General features: G+C 48.3%; 2 protein-coding genes across 4 annotated transcripts; one reads left to right on the forward strand and one right to left on the reverse strand.

Moving 5' to 3' along the window:
- Nucleotides 1-1,142: 1,142 nt before the first annotated feature.
- MLLT11 (MLLT11 transcription factor 7 cofactor) lies at nt 1,143-8,134 on the reverse strand. 2 transcript variants are annotated; one of them, XM_019432845.2, is made up of 3 exons: nt 8,030-8,134; nt 6,707-6,779; nt 1,143-2,388 (listed from the first exon to the last, which is right to left on the reverse strand). In XM_019432845.2, exon 3 carries the CDS (start codon nt 2,380-2,382, stop codon nt 2,110-2,112), a length of 273 nt encoding a protein of 90 aa, XP_019288390.1. In that variant the 5' UTR covers nt 2,383-2,388; nt 6,707-6,779; nt 8,030-8,134; the 3' UTR covers nt 1,143-2,109. The 2 variants fall into 2 exon arrangements, with proteins under 2 accessions (XP_019288390.1, XP_019288388.1); XM_019432843.2 differs by lacking the exon at nt 8,030-8,134 and having other exon boundaries at nt 6,707-6,850.
- On the forward strand, nt 7,249-15,227 carry CDC42SE1 (CDC42 small effector 1). Of its 2 annotated transcripts, XM_019432848.2 has the most exons (5): nt 7,625-7,757; nt 10,855-11,169; nt 11,709-11,819; nt 12,536-12,624; nt 12,922-15,227. In XM_019432848.2, the coding sequence occupies exons 2-4, from the start codon at nt 11,116-11,118 to the stop codon at nt 12,608-12,610; spliced, it is 240 nt and encodes a 79-aa protein (XP_019288393.1). In that variant the 5' UTR covers nt 7,625-7,757; nt 10,855-11,115; the 3' UTR covers nt 12,611-12,624; nt 12,922-15,227. The 2 variants fall into 2 exon arrangements, with proteins under 2 accessions (XP_053745807.1, XP_019288393.1); XM_053889832.1 differs by lacking the exons at nt 11,709-11,819; nt 12,536-12,624; nt 12,922-15,227 and having other exon boundaries at nt 7,249-7,757.
- Nucleotides 15,228-15,303: the final 76 nt, after the last annotated feature.

Raw genomic sequence — 15,303 nt, forward strand, 5'->3', positions numbered from 1 at the left:
CAGCCTCCGGTGAAACTGTTGGAGACGTTCCTGGCTTTGTGCTAAAGTTGAGCCCTGGTGCAAGCTGTCTGCTCAGAATAGTGGAACAAATAACGGAGGCTTTTTTGAGGGGCTTGGAAGCGCATGCAGATTGAGTTTGCAAACCCACTTAACGCATTTTACTTACCAGATGATTCTCACCTTCGCCCACCGATCGCCACTACCTAAGGGCAGCGAGAAATCGGGAAAGAAGCCCTTCAAAAGTACGTGAACGTAGAAAAGGACACATTCCGGCTCTACTTTCATTAGATCTTGGCTTTTGTCGGTTTTGGTGGGCCTTTCAAAGCCAACTGTTTTCGCGTCTACCTCCTTTTCTGAACTTGGTAGTGCCATCTTTAAAGTATGGCATGCTCCCCAAGTATGATCCACCTTGATATTTACGGGTTCCCTTTTTTTGAGAGTCAAAATCTTGTTTCATTGCCGTGTGTATCCTTTTGTATCTCCTGGCTCATTGCCTTTCGAATACTAAGGACCCCAAAACGACCAGTGTGGCTTTGTTTTTAATGAGTTGAGTTATAAATAAGCAGTTAACATATTTGGATGACTTAGTTTCTTTTTTTAAGGCATCTATACTGAGATCATTAAGAGCACGGTTGGTGGGGCGCCTGGGTGGCTCAGGCGGTTAGGCGCCCGACTTCAGCTCAGGTCACAATCTCGTGGTCCATGGGTTCGAGCCCCACGTCGGGCTCTGGGCTGATGGCTCAGAGCCTGGAGCCTGCTTCCGATTCTGTGTCTCCCTCTCTCTCTGCCCCTCCCCCGTTCATCCTCTGTCTCTCTCTGTCCCAAAAATAAATAAACGTTAAGAGCACGGTTGGTGCCACAGATGCCTTCTGAGACATCTAGAATTACTCCCTATGTTGGTAGCCAATGGTCAAGCAGAAGAGTGGTTGTTTGCATTTCTTCCTAAATAGCTTTGTAATTTTAAGTTGATTTTACCTTTATTGATACCTATCCAACCTGATATTCATCATTTTTAATGTACAAAGGCTACTAAAAGAACTCTTATTGAAAGACAAAATATATAAGCTGAAGGTGAAAGCAAGGCTAATTTTGGAGATCTATACCGCTTCTCTTTGGAGAGAGAGAAAACTAGAATCCAGGCCTGGGATTGAATGTCTTTATTCAAGAAATGAGAAAATGGCAGCACAAATCAGCAGCAATAATTTTGGAAGGAATGGGGGTACAAGGTGTAGGGTCATAATGTGATTATTTCAAGGTCTCAAGGTAGCTGAGGAACTGTGCCTGAGGCCCATTGATCAGTATTCTCCATTGCAGACGCAGGAGGTGGCAAGACTAAAACACTAAAGGCCAAACCTTATGCCTTTTAGAAACAGAATCATACCTTACAAATTATCATAGTACTCAGCAAGATTACATTTTAAGATTTGAAATTGGAGTCATTTTCCTCAGCTAGCGTTAGGAGCAAAGTTGTAAAGTGGCAAAGGTTTGAAGGACTACCCCTTTGACAATATAGTTATTTCTGAAACAATTCAATTCTTTCCCTTATTTTCGTTTTCCATGAGGTATTATCACCTCTTGTTTTATACCTTTCATTACACCCGATTTCTCTGAGGAAAAGAAGGTATTGTAAGGAGCAGGATCCAACAGCGAGACTTAACACCTTAACAGCCTTTTAGAAATCCTACTGTCTTGTAGTAGATAATCTCAAAGCTTCCAGGGTTTTCAGCGACTGTTGAAGAAAGATTTGTGTTTACCGATCTGGAGCAGGATATTAAGTTTGAGCAATCTCTGAAGAAGATTAAAATGAAAAAAAAAAATTGTCCCCCATTTTGAACTACTATACTACTCTCTGGCGCCCCCCACCAGGCTTCTTTCTGGAATTAGTGTCTGGGGGGATAACTTTGGGGCTTAAGGGCTTTTGAGAAAAACTGATTAAATAAATAAATAAATAAATAAATAATAAATACAACACAACTCTGGCAGATTCATCAGCACCACCTCAACACCATAGAGGGGAGAGAGCAAGATTCACAGGACAAAGGGTGGGAAGGGAGGGGCTTGCAAGGGAAGACAGTGAGGGCAAGGTGGTGGCAGAGAGGAGTCTTGGGCTTAAAGCAAGTCCAATTCGAAGGAGTGGATGCTGGCAATGGGAGCTCTCCAGAAGTTGAAGGTGCTGTACTCCAGGAGGGCATCGCCTTCGGAGTGTTTCTCCTGTTCAACTCCAGTTGGTTGCCCGGTCATCTTGCCAGCGCTGCTGTCTTTGATCTTGTAGGTGGATGTATCTGACAGACCCAGGCCTTCCAGCTCCGACAGATCCAGCTCTGGAATGGGCATCCTCCAGAAAAGAAAGGAGCTGTACTGGCTACTCACAGGGTCCCTCATAACTTCCTAGAAAGGAACCAGCTGTTAGTCCTCATTCTACAGCAACCTCTTCATGGCCCATGGCCTTTCCTTACTTAAAAACTTCACAGGGGCACCCAGGTGGCTCCTTCGGTTAAGCATCCAACTCTTGCTTTGGGCTCAGGTCATGATCTCACCGTTCGTGAGACGGAGCCCCCCCGCATTGGGTTCTGCACTGACAGCACGGAGCCTGCTTAGGCTTTTCTTTCCCCCCCTCTCTGCCCCTCTCCCACTTGTATGCACGCCCTCTCTCTCTCAAAATAAATGAAGGTTTAAAAAAAAAACAACATAAACCTTAAAAAATAAAAACTTCCCATTCTCATTTGCCTCTGTACATGATCCAGATTTCCTAGGACAAGCTTTGGGAACCTTTCCTTTATTACTATTTTCTACCATTTCCTGCCTTCTCTCATCTTGGAAGGACTTATTCACTGCCTAATGCTTCAAGTCAATCTTGGGTCTGGTTTTCAAGGCTTTCTAGAATTTGGCTCATCCTTCCTAGCCATAGTACAGTCTCTGCTAGTTATGCTCATTTCTGTCTTGGTTAACTTTGTCTACTCTCCATCTTTTGTATTTATTATTATTTCTTTTACGTACAAGATCATCGGTTTACTATAAAAGGATATAACTCAGGAATGGCAGATGGAGGAGATACACAAGGCCAAGTACAGGAAAAGGGCGCAGAGCTCCCATGCCCTCTCCAGGTGCTCCACTCTCCCCACATCATGTGTTTCCACCAACCTGGAAAGCTCCTCTCTGCTCTCCATCTTAAAATACCACCCATGTTTCAAGACTACCAGGAGTCCCTAGAAGAATCCAAGTCCCTAGAGAAATCATTCCCCTGAATTCTTATGTTTTTAAATACTTGGCTTTTTCCTAACTTTGGTTTAATAGGTACCTCTAAAAAGGGCTTTGAGAGAGAGAGAGAGAAAGCATGAGCCAGGAAGGGGCAAGAGAAAGAGGGAGACACAGAATCTAAAGCAGGCTCCAGGCTCTGAGCTGTCAGCACAGAGCCTGATGCAGGGCTTGAACCCATGATCGTGCCCTGAGCTGATGTCAGACGCTCAACTGACTGAGCCACCAAAGCACCCCTAATTTTCTCTCTTTATCCATCCATAACTTGCCACTCCCGTCTTTTAGCCCACAGGTAAGCCTTAACAGCCTGTATTTATAGTTTTCTCTAGCCTACCTCTCCTTCAAAACAAAGCCCAGGTAGGTGCTGAAAGAATTTTCCTATGCTATAACAAGACCTTGATTCTCTCATCCTAATGCTAGAATTTACCTGAGAGCAAATGGATTGGGAATTCCAGGTAAGGAAAGTAAGAGTTTAGACCGGAAGGAGAAAGTCCTTTGACCGAATTTGATACTTTTCTCTGCTCTAACAAGTACTCCTATCATCTTTTCCCACCCACACCCTGATGTTACAGGACTAGTATGCCTCCTGCACCCTGCTGGTTACTAGCCAAGAAGGGGCAAAAGCATTAGTTGAAATGTTCCCAAAGAAGCAGAATGAACATTCCACTGCCTCCAAAAATAGAACCCCCATTTTAAAAGGCCTTCCTCCCAGTACACTCCATTGGCTCCTACCAGGCCTGAGGCTCCTAAACAGTGGCTTTAAATAGGTTCCCAACTGCCCCCATGTAATGTGTTAGGCGAACATGAGAACCACTGCACTACAGGAACTATAACCGCATATAATGTGAACTGTCTCTACTGAGCCAGAACAAAAAAGCCTTAATCTAGAGCACAGTTATGTGTGAGTGTAGGGGCTTTAGGACTGGTGAGTGGGCAGACCAGGATGTTTTTAATGTTAAAAGCCAGTTCTCAGTTGCTCTTTTTCTTCTGAGGTTCAGGCTCCAAAGAAACCCTGGGAACTGAACATTACTCAGCAGAGAAATTGCTTAGAAGGAAGGTTATGTGGGGATTGGAACAGGGTGGGGGAGGGTGCTGGAAAGGTGAGGTCATCATCCTATGATACTCAACTCTGATCGTTTCCACAGTAATTTCCAGAGACATGTGCACAGAGAGTTACAAAAAATGGTTGGACCTATCAGACTATCTACTCTGGCTTTAGACAGGGACCACCTTAGGATCATCAGTGTTACGGACTTCTGACCAGAGACTTTTTTTTCCCTCTTTTTCTTCCTTCCTTCTTTTTCTTTTTTTAACTAAATTGCCAGTTACTTGCCTACATTGCTGGCTTTTTCTTTTTTTTTTTTTTTTTAAATATCTCCTCCCTTACCAGTCCTCTCCATATCAAGCTTAGTATAATGTGGGCACATGATAGAGTCTTTAAAAAATACAATCACAGGGGGGAAAAAAATCATAGAATTTTAAAACTAGAAGACATGTTTAGGGTTCCTGGCTGGCTCCATCAGTGGAGTGTGTTACTCTTGACCTTGGGGTTGTGAGTTTGAGCCTCATGTTGGGTGTAGAGATTACTTAAATAAATATATTCTGTGCTGTAACATACGGTATATTTTTTTTTAAAAAGGAAAGAAAAGAAAACATGTTAGAAATTATCTGCTGACTCGTGAAGCCTTCCAGCCAGTTAGAACATAGGTCTCATTCCCCATCTGGTCTTTGTTGATGTGTTGTACATAGATAGTTGCGTACAGTTTTATATAATCCTATACCAATATTCTCAAAACTTGCAAGAATTTTTAGTTGCTGAAGAACAGATACTCAGTAGACTAGATGTTGATTGTTCCTGTGATTCTGATCTGAATGATGAAAATGCAGAAGACAGCAAGCTAGAATCTGAGACAGTGAAAAAGCTCTTTGACAAACTGACTCCTTTTCTTAAAACCAGATATGTATAAAAATTGTCCAAACAATCCCTGAGCGTCTGGCAGAGCATATCTTGCAATAAAAAAATGCTAAAGGAAATTTTACAAAATATTAACTTACAAGGCCTAAAATCTCTAGCTATGCCATGAACTCGGAGACATGTACACAGAGTACCAAATGCATAGAAAGACTCATACAAGCATGTATGACATTTAAATTCAAGTCAAGAACACTGACCACACAGAAAATTGCAACTAAAATACCATTCACACTACTCTCATCAGTAAGGAAATTCTGGTGTTTAATATAGTATGGATTTAATTCCCAAGTCTCCAAATTTTGCAGAAGGTCCCTGTTCAGCAAGCTTTCTCTTCCCCTCCCCAACTGTTCTCCATCCATACCTCATCTCTCTCTCCATTTCTTCAAGGGCTTGGACAGTGCCTTGTACCACAATATATGTTCAAAAAATCCTTCCAAATGTCCTTCATTTTAAATGATCCAGATACTTTAGGCAAAGGTAATTTCTAAATATCACCCTTTGTATTCTTAGGGATACATGATTAGCAAATATATAGTATAAAAAGACACAGTCTCTCTGAGCCCCACAGACACACCCAAATACCCTTTGTCTAGACCCTCTGTGGGAACCCAAGGCCTACCTGCCTGACAGGGCCTTGCTGTGTCATGCTGCCACCATTGGGGGGAATGACAGGGATGGTGGTTGGAGGGGATGGAAGCTCTCTGGCATTTCAGTGTAAGTGCCTCCCTCATTCTGGTCTTGGATTTCCCTGTTAGCCATGACCTTCCCCCATCTATTCTCACTGAGCTGCAAATAAGCATTCCTTCCCAGAATCTGCTATGTAGCTTTTGTGGGCTGTACTGATTTCAATAATAGAATCAGGCAGTTCTCCAACACAGAGGCCCCCACCTTCCTACCTCAAGCTGCCTCTTTCTTTGGAGCAAAGGTTTGAGATGGGGAGTGGGAGGCTGTTAAACGAGAGGTCAGGATTACTTTCAATATTATGTCATCCCTTCCCCCAAATTCCCTCCTATGGAGACAAATAAGTTTGGGATGAAGGCAGACACATCAATGGAATACCACAGGAAAAAAAATATATATAGGGAAGTACAGGCTAGAGCAATACAGTAAGACTACAGATTCATCAAAAAACAGGTAAAACAAATTATAGCTTGAAAAGGAAGATGGAGATAACAAACGAAGATAATAAAACACCTAAGACAAATTATAGGCAAATAGATACTTGAAATGAGACAAACGCTGAGAAATAATAATTCCATGTAAATTGTTAGAAATTAATGTCTGTGTATTAGAAGGCAATAATGGAAATCTTAGCAAAGGGATCTAAAAAGGCGACCAAAACCTACCCATTGTTCACAGCGCCCCTTCTCTTGAACTGTCCCCCACCTCATCCTTATTAAGGGTCTTCAACCCAACCAGAAGCAGCTGCTCTTTTATCTTTGCAGCCCCGTGCCCCCTTCCCGCAATTTAGTTTACCTGTTATCAATGAATTACTAGTGTGTTCCCAAGATGGAAGGAGTACCTCGAGGGCTCCGGCGTCTGCTCAGGGCTGGAGAAAAAGCAAGCTGTTGGGGCTTTGACGGCTTTGTCTTCTCACTCCCTCTCTCGCTCCAGTGGCTGAGTCTATCTGCTCAGTCTCCCCCTGCAATGCAGCCCCTCCTAAGAAGGGCGGAAGGACTCCCCGCCCCCTCCTTGCCTGACTCGGCTAATTCAAATGATAGGTTCCAGAACACTTCAGGGAGGGAGACAGGATTAAAGCATCTCCGTAGGCTTTATTGGTCGGCACAATTATTCCGGAGCTCTTCCCGCACCCCCCTGCTGCCTGGGGTGCAATGAATGAGTAGTTAATTGTCCCCTAAGTTTAGGCTTATGGATTTAAAAAGCTTAACTCTGGATAACAATAGAGGGGTGTCCCTTTATGCCTCAATTTAAGGATTTCAAGTTACGAAATGTTTTATTTTTGAGAATCCGAAAAAAAATCCTCGCCCCTCCCCCCTCCAATCCCTACTCCTGCGACTCGCCTCCGCACCCTCACAATGAGTAAATAAACCTAGCCCCATTCCACTTCGGGGAGAGCACGGGAGGATGGGGTGAGGTGCTTCCACGAATCTCTAAACTTAGCCGGGCCCGGGGGATTTGGGGGCTCCTCTTAGTTTTGCCCCGCAATGCCTGGCGCGCAAGGGGGGACATGAGGCTGCGGGCATCGCGGCTTGGGCGCCCCCCCCCCCCCCCCGCCCCCGGCCCCAGCAGGGGTGCCAGCCGGCCGAAGCCGCCAGGCCACCTCCCACGGCCCCGTGTGGTGCAGTGCCTCCCCAGTCCGGGGGGGAGCAGTGCGCCCAGCTCCGGGCCGGACGGGTTTCGTAATCGCGTCGCCGCCGTTTCCGCCCCGAGCCAGCCCCACCTCTGCCGGCCCGCCCTCGGCTCTCCCACCGCGCAGCGGAGCCAGCCCGGGAAGCCCACACCGGCGGGCACGGCGCGGGAGCCCCCACCCGCGGCAGCCGCAAGCCTCGACGCCGAAGCGCGGCAGGTGAGACCGCGGCGGGGGTCCCCGGGCGGTGAGCCCCGCCTGCGCTGCCGGGTGGAGACGCACCGGATGCTGGGGGTGGGGGAAGAGGGAGGCCGGGGCTGTAGAGATGCAGGGTTGGTGGGAAGAGGAGTGCGTTCCCAGAGGAACAGTCTCCATCCCCGCCCGTGCGGTGCGCAGGCCGTGGCCGCTGAAGGGCAGAGGGCAGGGAGGGACTGGGATGGGGGGTGGGGGGACGGAGGCCAGAGGGGATAAAGTCTCCGAGACTCACTAACCTCGGCGGTGGCGTGTGCTGGACAGTGAAGCACACAGCTGGTTCCTGGGACGGCCAAATCTGAGGCCGAAGCAGCCACAGAAGACAGTGACAGTCTGGAAAATTCACAGCGGGATCCCAATCCTAGTTCAGCGTTGGGAGGAGCAGAGGATTTCTGGGTAGAGTTGGGGAGTGGACAGAAATGCAGTCCATGGGACTTTGTCTCCTGGGGAGGGAGCTTAGGGCCTAGCTTCGGTTCCTAGTAAGCCCCCACAAGACCTTCCTTGGGGAAAGGCACAGTCGGTACTGGGGCAGATGCCTGTCACTTGATCGAAGAGTGCTGTTCCCCCTACTTCCCCGGCGCCCCTCAGCAGCCCTGCGTGTCAGGAGGTCTCCACAAGGAACCAGCTGCAGCCCCGGGCTTAGAGCCAGAATTGCCCACTCCATTCTCTCAGTTCTCTTTCTCTTTCTCCAGCTGCTTCTTGTGAAGGCTTGTTGGGCAGCGGGTTGGAGGCCTTGGGGCTGAAGGCAGCGGGACCGGGAAAACCGGTTTGGGGCTAGAACAGGACTGGGGAACTACCTCTGTACATCCTTTCCCACTGGAACCTTTCTCCCATCCCTCCTCCTGCTCACTCCCCCAGTGGTTGGGAAGCTCCTAAGTCCTAGTGTGACCTTGGTGTCTCCAAGCTCCATCGTTCAGCCTTCCTATTTGGGACTCAGGCCCAGTTCTCAATTCTACTAGGCTGTCAGGATATGGCCTTACACAGTCTAATGCTGAGTCCTCCTGCTCTCTTCCCAGCCCCTTCCCCTCCACTGGGGAGCTAAAATAGTGGGCAGTGAATGCAAGTGTCTCTTCCTCCTGGGCTTACCAGCTCCGGACTTCATGTTTCCTCAACCCAGTCATCTCTAGATACTTTAAAGGAGAGTGGCAGCCCGTTGCTCTTACTTCCTTTTCTGGCCTGTACCCCCTGCCACCACCACATTCCCCCTGCCCACCCTTCTCCACACTCCGACTCCCCTGCCAAGTTTCAGAGACCCTTATGTTCTGTGTCCTGGGGAATGGAATTTCCTGGTCACTTCTCATCATCATTGGCCCTTTCGTGCCAAGTCCCACACACACATGCTTTCCCTCCACCCAGCTCTTGCCAGATCCCTGGAAAAGGAACAGAAACGTCCTTGTTCTCTCCACTGCCCCTTTCCCTCCCTCTCCTCTCCCCTCTTCTCTCCTCTTCCCTCCCGCCCTCCACTTCTGTCCACTCAGCTGGGTGTTGGGGGAGAGTCCACTCTCTGTAAAGCCTGGCTGGGGGTATTGGGGGTTTCCTCTGATTCTCCATTGTTTTCTTCATTCCCCCGCCTGCAGCCGTTAACACCAACACCCGCCACCACCACCATTGCGACAAACCCTGTGACTGACTGACTTCCCCACTGACCACAGCTCCCCTCTCTGGACAGCTGTGTTCTGACTTCCGCCCCTGTCTCATTACTCCTCCCCTCCAGTGGTGGGAAGGGAAGTAAAGCTCAGGCTCCTAGGTCTTTCTCTCCCCTACAAGCCGTATCTTAGTGTTTGTGTGATCTCATCCCAATGCTATATTAGAAAATCCTCTCAGTTCTTAGAGCAGTCTTGGGTCCAGAGCATCGGGGTTCCAGGTGTGGAGGGGAGGGAGATTCCTATTCGTGCTAGAGTGTGATACTCATGAAGCAGCCTCATTTGGAGTCTTTGAGGCTGCCTGTATCATAGGACTGGGGAAGTGCAGTGAGCCCAGGGGAAACCCAGGTGTGCCCTAGCGTGGCTGGCCGGGAGGAAAAGGGAAGGAAGTTCTTCCCTGGACACTAATGCTGTTGGAAAGTTCCTCGTGTCTGGTTGGCTGGTGAAGCTTGGGAATGGAAGTGGAGAGGAGGGAGGAGAGAACAGGTCACAGCATGAGAGTAGGAGGCAGGCGGGGAGGCCTGAGGCCCCATGGGGGATGAGGCAGAGCAGAGTGGCACTGCACGATGGGACATGTGAAGAGGGTGGGGAGCTGGAGAAAGACGCCTTGTGGGACAGAAGATACCTGGTACCTGTGTCCCTACAGCCTGTGCACAGATCATCTGTCCAAGGCACACACGCCGGAATCCTTGCCGTGCCACATATATGCACGCAGAGGTGCACACACAGGAGTGTGGTGTATACAGCCTTCGGGAAAGATCTCAAGGTCGAGTAATAAAGGAGTTGTTGAAGGGAGAGGTTGGATCTCAATTGAAGGAAATGAGGAGGAACAAGGGCAGGGATTAGAGAGGGAAGAAACTCCTCACCGTAGAAAGTCTTTCTTGAGGTCCAACCTGCTGCAGTTAGTCAACTACAACCTGGGCAGTCAAGGCCTCTCTCAGTCTTAAAGAAAATCTAGATGTTTAGGGTAAGGTAAGGAAAAAGGGAGGGACAAGGGTGGAGGCCCTGTTTGTGAGAACAAAAAAACCACCATTTCCTCTTAAAGGTCACTTAACTGCCCCTCCCCGTCTGCCCTAAACCCAAGGAGATGGGAGGAGGGACTTGTAGCACCCTCAAAACGGCTCCTTTGTGCCAGTGTCCCTTGGCCCCTCCCATCCTCACCCTAAATGCTTCTATTCCCTGCCTCTCCCTTGGTTCCAGCAGCTCCTCAACCGCTTGGTGCCCTTCTGGTTCTTTTCTTTTCTCTGGGCATCACACTGTGAGGTTCCTGTGTTTGGAGAGGTTAGTGTTGGGTGCAGGACCAGGGCCTTTAAGGGAGAACAAGAAGATCTAGGCTCATCAGGAGGCTTCTCAAGGGGGGGCTGGTGGTAGAGATGGGATTTCTCACCAACTTTTTCTCTCTTTACTTTCTGCCCATCCAGGTTTCTGGGGCTGAGGAAGACATAACCTTGTGCCTGCCTGCTCACCCCAGTCTCATCCTGCTAGTCCCTCAGGGTCTGAGACGCTGACCTTCACTGCCCAGCCAAGGGTACCACAGACTGTGCTGTCTCCAGACCCGTCCCACTGAGTAAACCCAGGTTGTCATTACACCTGAGGGCACTGAGGAGTGGGCAGTCAAAGCACCAGAGCAAGAGCCCTCTGGGGCCTCAGGCAGAGGAGTGAAACTGGAACCATCAGGGAACATGAGTGAATTCTGGCACAAACTAGGTTGCTGCGTGGTAGAGAAACCCCAGCCGGTGAGTCCCCAACCCCCCACCCCCACCCCAGCACACACAGAAGTCAGTTACCGCGTCCTGTGAGGCAGACTCAGCACCCAGAAAGCACCCTGCTTGCCTCCCTCTCCGTCACAGTAGTCTCTATGGCCAGGCAGGTGTGCACATGGGATACAGGGGAACTGGGAGACAGAGGAACTGAATAGCCCTAGCTATCACTTCCTGTTTCTGTCCATTCTGGGAGTTGTAGGCGGAGCTTAATACCTGTCCATCCCTCCTCCTCGCCCCCCCCCCCCATTGTTTCCTCATCAGCCAGAGGTGACTTTGATATGTCCTTTCTTTGGCATTCACTCTGTAGGCTCCTGTTGTTGTCACCCTGCCTGTGTCCTCTCTGTGTTTATATTGTTAGACCTTAGTGATTTCCCTGTTGTGATGCCACATACCCTTGCCCATCAGGCCCTTAGCTCTTCCTTTAGTGGTTTTCAAGACCACTAAAAGTGGTTTTCCACACTTCGTGTGGAAGAGGGGGCTTCAGACTTAACTCCCCTGTCTTCTCTAAGCAGAAGAAGAAGAGGAGACGAATTGACCGGACCATGATTGGGGAACCAATGAATTTTGTCCACCTGACTCACATTGGCTCTGGGGAGATGGGGGCCGGAGATGGACTTACCATGGTAACAAGGCAGTGGGGAGAGGTTGATGCGGGATTGCGGCCTAGAACCATTCCCCTTTTTTGAAGTTTAAGCAGGGGACATATGAATACTCGATGGGGAAGTAAGAGGCTAGGATTCTAGTCCTGGTCACCAGCCACATAAACCTGAGACCTGGCATTTCAGGTTTCTGGCCTAAGCTCCCTCATTTTTATAATTAGTAAATTATTCTTTACTGGGACGGGGGATATATGTGACCCCAGAGTTACTTGGAGGGCTTTTCCCCCAAACCAGACCCTTCTATTAGTTAAGAGTTAATAGTCATATTGTGGCCGGGTGCATTAGGACAGGAAAAAGACTGAGCACCCCTGTCCTAAATAACGTCTAATACACTTTTCTACTCTCAGAACAAGGGAAATAGGCCTGGAGATAGCGAAGGAGTCTTTTCACCAATTGTGAAACTCTGATAAATATGAGAGAGTCCTTTGTGAGAGTCTTATTAGTAGAAGACCCATTTTATCTCATCCTCATGAAAGTCAGTATGAAGGGAGACACTGAAACTTCCCTTGGAAGAATGGTGGTTGGTTTTAACCTTTTCAGATTGATTTTTTTTTTTTTTTTTTTTTTTTTTTTTTTTTGCCAAAGCAATGGGGTCTGCCTCTTCCATGGAGGGCACAGGGGAGATCGCTTCCTTTGTGATATCAAGACAGGATGAGGGTCTCACATGTGCTTTTTCACAGACAGGTGCTGTCCAGGAGCAGATGAGATCCAAGGGAAACCGAGACAGGCCATGGAGCAATTCTAGGGGCTTGTAGCTCCGACAGGAATGGTAAGTAACTAAGGACACCCGTCCAACACCTCTAGCCCCTGATAGCACATCCTGACGCCCACCTCAGAACCCCAATCCCCTGCAAGAATGGGAGGTGAGAGAAGGAAGTATTAGGATGGGGGAGTCAAGAATGGAGGACCCAGAAGGGCAGAGAGACAGCGAGGCACAGACAGATAGAAATCGAGAAAAGAGCATGCTGCGGAAATAGCCGAGAGTCTACACTAGGTGGTGCCTTACCCCTAAGGCCTCAGTTTTCCTTGAGACTAATCCTCCTTCTTCAATTTCTTTTTAAATCAGGTTCTGCTGTCGAAGCCTCCACTCCATGTCCAGCCCAGAAGAGATGTTGCTCCCTCCTAGAACCAGTGACCCCAGGGTCCCTCTTTTCCCTATCTGCCTATTAGTGCCTCAGAAGGCTTGGGGGCTGGACTCCCTCTATTCCCTCTGGCTATAGCCCCTCCTGGAGATGGGGTCAAGGCAGCAGGACTGACCAAGTGACTACTGGTTGGCCAGAGGAGCTCAGCTGAAGCCCCGGACACTCTCAGATCTGAGATAGGAGTTTTCTGGGAACCCAGGATAAGTTCCCTTCTCCTGAATGACGGTCTAGGTGCCATCTGTTTTAAACTCTTAACCTGGAACTCCTTAAATGGGGTAGGTGAGTGAGATTCCCAAAGCTGAAGCCGGCTTTGCTGAGAAGCTCCTTACCTGCCCTTCTTCTTCCTCCTGGAGTGAACTGAAGCAGACGTCAAGCAGGGAGAGGAGGGGAGGGTGACCACTGCCGAGTCTACTCTTTCTCTTTAGATCTCAGACTTTAAGCTCACAGCCCCTCAGTATCTCTCTGCAACTACCAGGGTCTTTCTCTAATTAGGCCTCTAACCCTGTTTCTGTAGCATTGTGAGTCCCCCAACATCTTTCTTTAATTAAAATTTTAAGATGAGTTCTCTTAATGACCTCCCTCCTTCTACTACCTCTGCCCTTGACCCCATCCCCACTAGGAATGTTTTTGTTTCCCATTGATTAAGACCTAGGTTAGAGGTGGATCTTAACCTGATGGTATTCCATTTAACTCTTGGGGACCTTGCCTGCCCTCTGCCAATCTCCCTGCTGGCCCAGGTGAGGAGAAAGAGGGATCTGGAGAGAAACCCAGAATGTTGCAAAACTAGGAAGTAGGTCTCTGAGTGGACCTCCAAACCACTGAAGATGGGAGGAGTGGTTGGTTGAAAACAATCGTCTGTAAGTTTAGGGATCTTCCAGTCCTTACCACATGGGAGCGGGGACACCTCTAGTGCATGGATTCTCAACCCAGACACTTTTGACATTGGGTTGGGTAATTCTTTGTAATGGGGGACTATCCTGTGCATCCTAGGATATTTAGTAGCACATCTGGCCCATCCTAGTTATAACAACCAAAAATGTCCAGGTATTGCCAAATGTCTCCCCCCGGGGGCAAAAATCACCCCTAGTTGAGGGCCACTGCTCAAGAGTCCAGGTATCTCTCTGTAAAGTGTTTTCCTCACCCTACACCCATTTCATTATTCATCTGAAGCCTGAGCCATAGATGAACTAGGCCCTCTGGAAAGCAGGCTCAACAGGGCTGCACATCATCTCTAAAACAGGCTCTTTATTCAGGGTATTGCTCTGCTCACATGGGTTCATGTCTCCGGTGGATGCGATGCCTACTACCCTTCTCTGTTCTTGTTTGTGGAGAAGGGGTTCCTGCACTATGGAGGCAGGAACAGGGTTTGGTGAGATTGGGGGAGGGAGGGAGAAGAGGCAATAGAGAGAGCCACAGACACCCCGGTGTGTCCTCTGCAAACTTTAAGCTCTCTTTCTGTGCCCTGGTCCTAGAACCAGATACGAATAAGACTCAGGGAGTTTCGTCTGAAGACCAGGTCCCACTCCCCAGCTGGCTGAAGAGTCTGCTTTAGGTGGGAAAATTATGCAGGAACAGGGTCTTTCGGCAGTTTGTTTTCTCAGGTGTTTCTTCTGTCCCCTTCCTTGCAGGGTGGTTAGGAAGGCAGGACAAAACCGGTGAGCTCCCACCTGCTCAGAGACTGAGAGGGTGGGGGTCTCTCATTAACTCCGTAACAAGCAGCATCCTGTTTGATGGTGATGGGGTCAGGAATGTGGGAACTAGGATCCACTCTGCTGAGTCCACCATCCAACCAGTGTGCCCCTCCTCTAGTGACAGGTTCTAATTGTGTTTCCATTTCAGTGTATTTCCTGCCCTTTTCAGGGTCTAAGATTGGTCATACATTCCCAATTTACTGTTCAAATCTAGCTAGTTGCTCTGAAAGTAGCTCATCTTGTCCTAAAGTAGCTTAATGGCCTGAGGGTTATACTCAATCTGAAGGGTTAACAGGATAGGGTAGAAAGATGGGGGGCTCGTGGACTCAGGACACCCTGATCTTTAGCCTTATTCTGATGTCTTTGGACACAGTCTTCTTTGGTGTTCTTTTGCCTTTAGCTACCTTTTCTAATGTGTATGCTACCATCACTTTAACAATATTTAAGAGTGATGGCAATGGGTTCAAGAGTCATAATTTATATTAAAAATGTGTTGGACTTTTAACTACATTTTTCAAATAAAAAACATGTAAGCAAAATAGTCGCAGAGTGATCACTACAGGTGTGTGTTGGGTCAAAGGATAGATATGGTTGATGTCACTCCTAGAAAGTAGC

Source organism: Panthera pardus, unplaced genomic scaffold (assembly GCF_024362965.1).
Source record: "Panthera pardus isolate Hobbes unplaced genomic scaffold, ASM2436296v1 HiC_scaffold_11, whole genome shotgun sequence".
Classification (NCBI taxonomy): domain Eukaryota; kingdom Metazoa; phylum Chordata; class Mammalia; order Carnivora; family Felidae; genus Panthera; species Panthera pardus.

Excerpts from the sequence above, each read along its gene's own strand:
- MLLT11 (XM_019432845.2), bottom strand. The coding sequence starts at position 2,382 with ATGAGGGACCCTGTGAGTAGCCAGTACAGCTCCTTTCTTTTCTGGAGG.
- CDC42SE1 (XM_053889832.1), top strand. The coding sequence starts at position 7,419 with ATGAGGCTGCGGGCATCGCGGCTTGGGCGCCCCCCCCCCCCCCCCGCC. Across the intron at positions 7,758-10,854 it reads TCGACGCCGAAGCGCGGCAG|GTTTCTGGGGCTGAGGAAGA; the intron begins GTGAGACCGCGG and ends CTGCCCATCCAG.